Genomic DNA, 2,500 nt, shown 5'->3' on the forward strand with positions numbered 1-2,500 from the left:
TAGATTTAAGACAGGACCAAAGTATAAAGATTCAATTGAATTCTTCATCACATTTTGATGGGGAATAGGAAGTGGGAAAGTAAAGGATCAAAGTAAAGGTAAAGGGGAGTAGGAATAAAGAGATAGAATAGTAGAAGGAGAGAAGACAAGAGACAAAAAATATAAGAGATAGAAAGATGAGTGAGGCATTTGGGGATTTTCCCACTGCATACTTGGGTACTAAAAGCATGCTATTATACTGTTATGAATTTGTTTTTAATGTGTTTCCTTATTTTGTTCTTGGTCCTGTACAAAGAGACACATCCCACTTATTTTTTGTATCTTTGTTATCATGCTGTTTTCATTTGTTTCTTCCTCTCTATTTTTTTCTCATTCTTTTTTTTACAAAATTAGAGGCATTTTCCCATTTATTGTTGTAGAAGTACCAGGACTATAGTATGGATACACTTTTAGAACGGAGCGAGAAGTAAAAACATAATTGTAGGCAGTGAACTCTGTGTTATGCCACACTAATTCTCCTCTTGTTGTCAGTGATACCTCCAGTTTATTTTTTGGATCATTAGATATCTTGAATTTGGAAAGAACTGTTGAATCATATATTTAGGAAAGGTATTCTCTGTATTTTTATTGCCTTTGCCTATTGTTTCATTTTATGAAAGTAATAGTTTGCTGTGATTTTTAAGAGCTAATGAGAAATCAGAGGTTCAGTAGCAGGGAAATGATATAGAAAGAAAAAAAATGGATTTGGATTGAATGTTTAAGACTCTATACATGTAAATTGCATGTATAGAGGCGCACCTTTATGGACATTTTTTGGGTGTAGTGTACTGATAGTTTGTTCAAAAACAACTTTGTATTCTATAGAGAGAAAGTGATAGGGACTAATATGCACTGCCTGTGATGATCTTATTTCAGAAGGCATAGCTCCATGAAAACTTATTGAAATTCTTTGTATTCCCATTATAATGTTATAGACCCTAGAAGGGGCTAGCAGACATAGTAAATATTTCTTTATAGGATAATAGTTTTCTATCTCATTCTTGCACTAGCTCAGAATATTAGGTAAAGAAACTGCATAGATATTGCTGGATAGGATAAAGGAATGATCATCAATATGAATGTTAACGGTGGATATATTTACAGGCATTTTTGTGTTGGAGCAGCAGCAATGTCACGGCCAAAGGTTCTCATCACACGGGCTGACATCCCACAGAAAGCTTTGGACATGCTCAATGAAAAGTAAGTGTGAGATGAACCATTTGTTATATTGATTATATTTTTTAACTTTTGGAGGTGTGCTAAAGATGGAGGTATAATTTTATTGTAAGAATTGTTTGATAGTTTTATCTCTCCTTCATTTGTTTTTCAGGAAAGGGTGAATGGATTTTTTTTTTTCTTATGTGTGGCACACTTATTGTATATATAATGATGTATGTTTGAGTTAAGTATATTTGATAATCATATTGTGTTTCATATTTGCTTGATTTTGGTAGTCAATATATATCATCTGAGCGCTTGGGTTTGAGTAAACTCTTGATTTACGAAGCCTTTTACATTGGGGATTTGATGGAAGAACACTATGGTGATAGGGCTTGATTTATTTGTGATATGATATTATGCAATGGCCTAGGCATTGTGGCTAGGCCTAAGCAATGCACAGCCAGCCCACCTGCTGTGAGTCATTTAGGGTTTACATGTCATAGGCTGTTATGTCATGATGGCTATAGCTGCACCTGTCACTGAGGAGACACGTAGCTTAATCATGGGATGAAATGAATAGCTTAATCCAGAAACAGATACATGCTAATTACAGGTAAAATTAGATGGACTACTACTAAACTCCAAAACAGAGCATTTTATATAAAAATGGCTTTATCAGAATGTAAGAAAATTGAAAGCTTAAAGCCATATGCTAATATAAATAAAGTACTAACAAATTTTACTGTAATATGCAAAGCTAAAAAAACTGGTCAAATATCTCTAAAAGTGGTTAGACTTGTAACCATTTCCAATATTTTAAGCAAATTCACATGTTGCTGAATTCATGTAGCAGCTTTGCTTATCCTTTGGTTATTGCATGTAGCTTCCTGCTTAATGTTGACTTAACATGATTTGGATGGTTGACAATGATGCTGACTCCCCCCTCCCCCATGTGAAAAAGTTTTTTTTCCTGTGTTGATACAGCTTGTGCTGTCAACTCAAGAAGTACGTGGTTGTTAGGTGTTTTGTAGTCTATTAGATGTGTATATAAGTGGGTTGAGGCACATTTAGAAAAAAGAAATGTCTGTTCGTGCCCTCAGTAGGCCAGTTCTGACTGTCTTGATGAAAAATATGAGTGATTGTAAGGTTCTTTATTAACTAAAAAGAAGAAGATTCATGTGAACAAGGTCTAAGAGGCGAGGGTAAGTAGGAGTGGGTTGTGCCTGGGTTGTAGGTTGTGCTCTCAGCATGTTGGCAGGGAATGGATACTTATTTAGTCATGGGTATACACTTCAGTTTG

At 34.7% G+C, this 2,500-nt stretch overlaps 1 protein-coding gene across 5 annotated transcripts in view; it reads left to right on the forward strand.

Moving 5' to 3' along the window:
• The window catches only part of LOC113806196 (glyoxylate reductase/hydroxypyruvate reductase), a 53,719-nt gene that overhangs the window by 43,176 nt on the left and 8,043 nt on the right, over positions 1-2,500 (forward strand). For all 5 annotated transcript variants that reach the window (XM_070141639.1, XM_027357320.2, XM_070141637.1 and 2 more), the window contains one exon: positions 1,144-1,239. In XM_070141639.1, the coding sequence (XP_069997740.1) occupies positions 1,169-1,239 (71 nt within the window). In that variant the 5' untranslated portion in view covers positions 1,144-1,168. The remainder of the gene's footprint in view (positions 1-1,143; positions 1,240-2,500) is intronic.

Source organism: Penaeus vannamei, chromosome 28 (genome assembly GCF_042767895.1).
Source record: "Penaeus vannamei isolate JL-2024 chromosome 28, ASM4276789v1, whole genome shotgun sequence".
NCBI classification, from domain to species: Eukaryota; Metazoa; Arthropoda; class Malacostraca; order Decapoda; family Penaeidae; genus Penaeus; species Penaeus vannamei.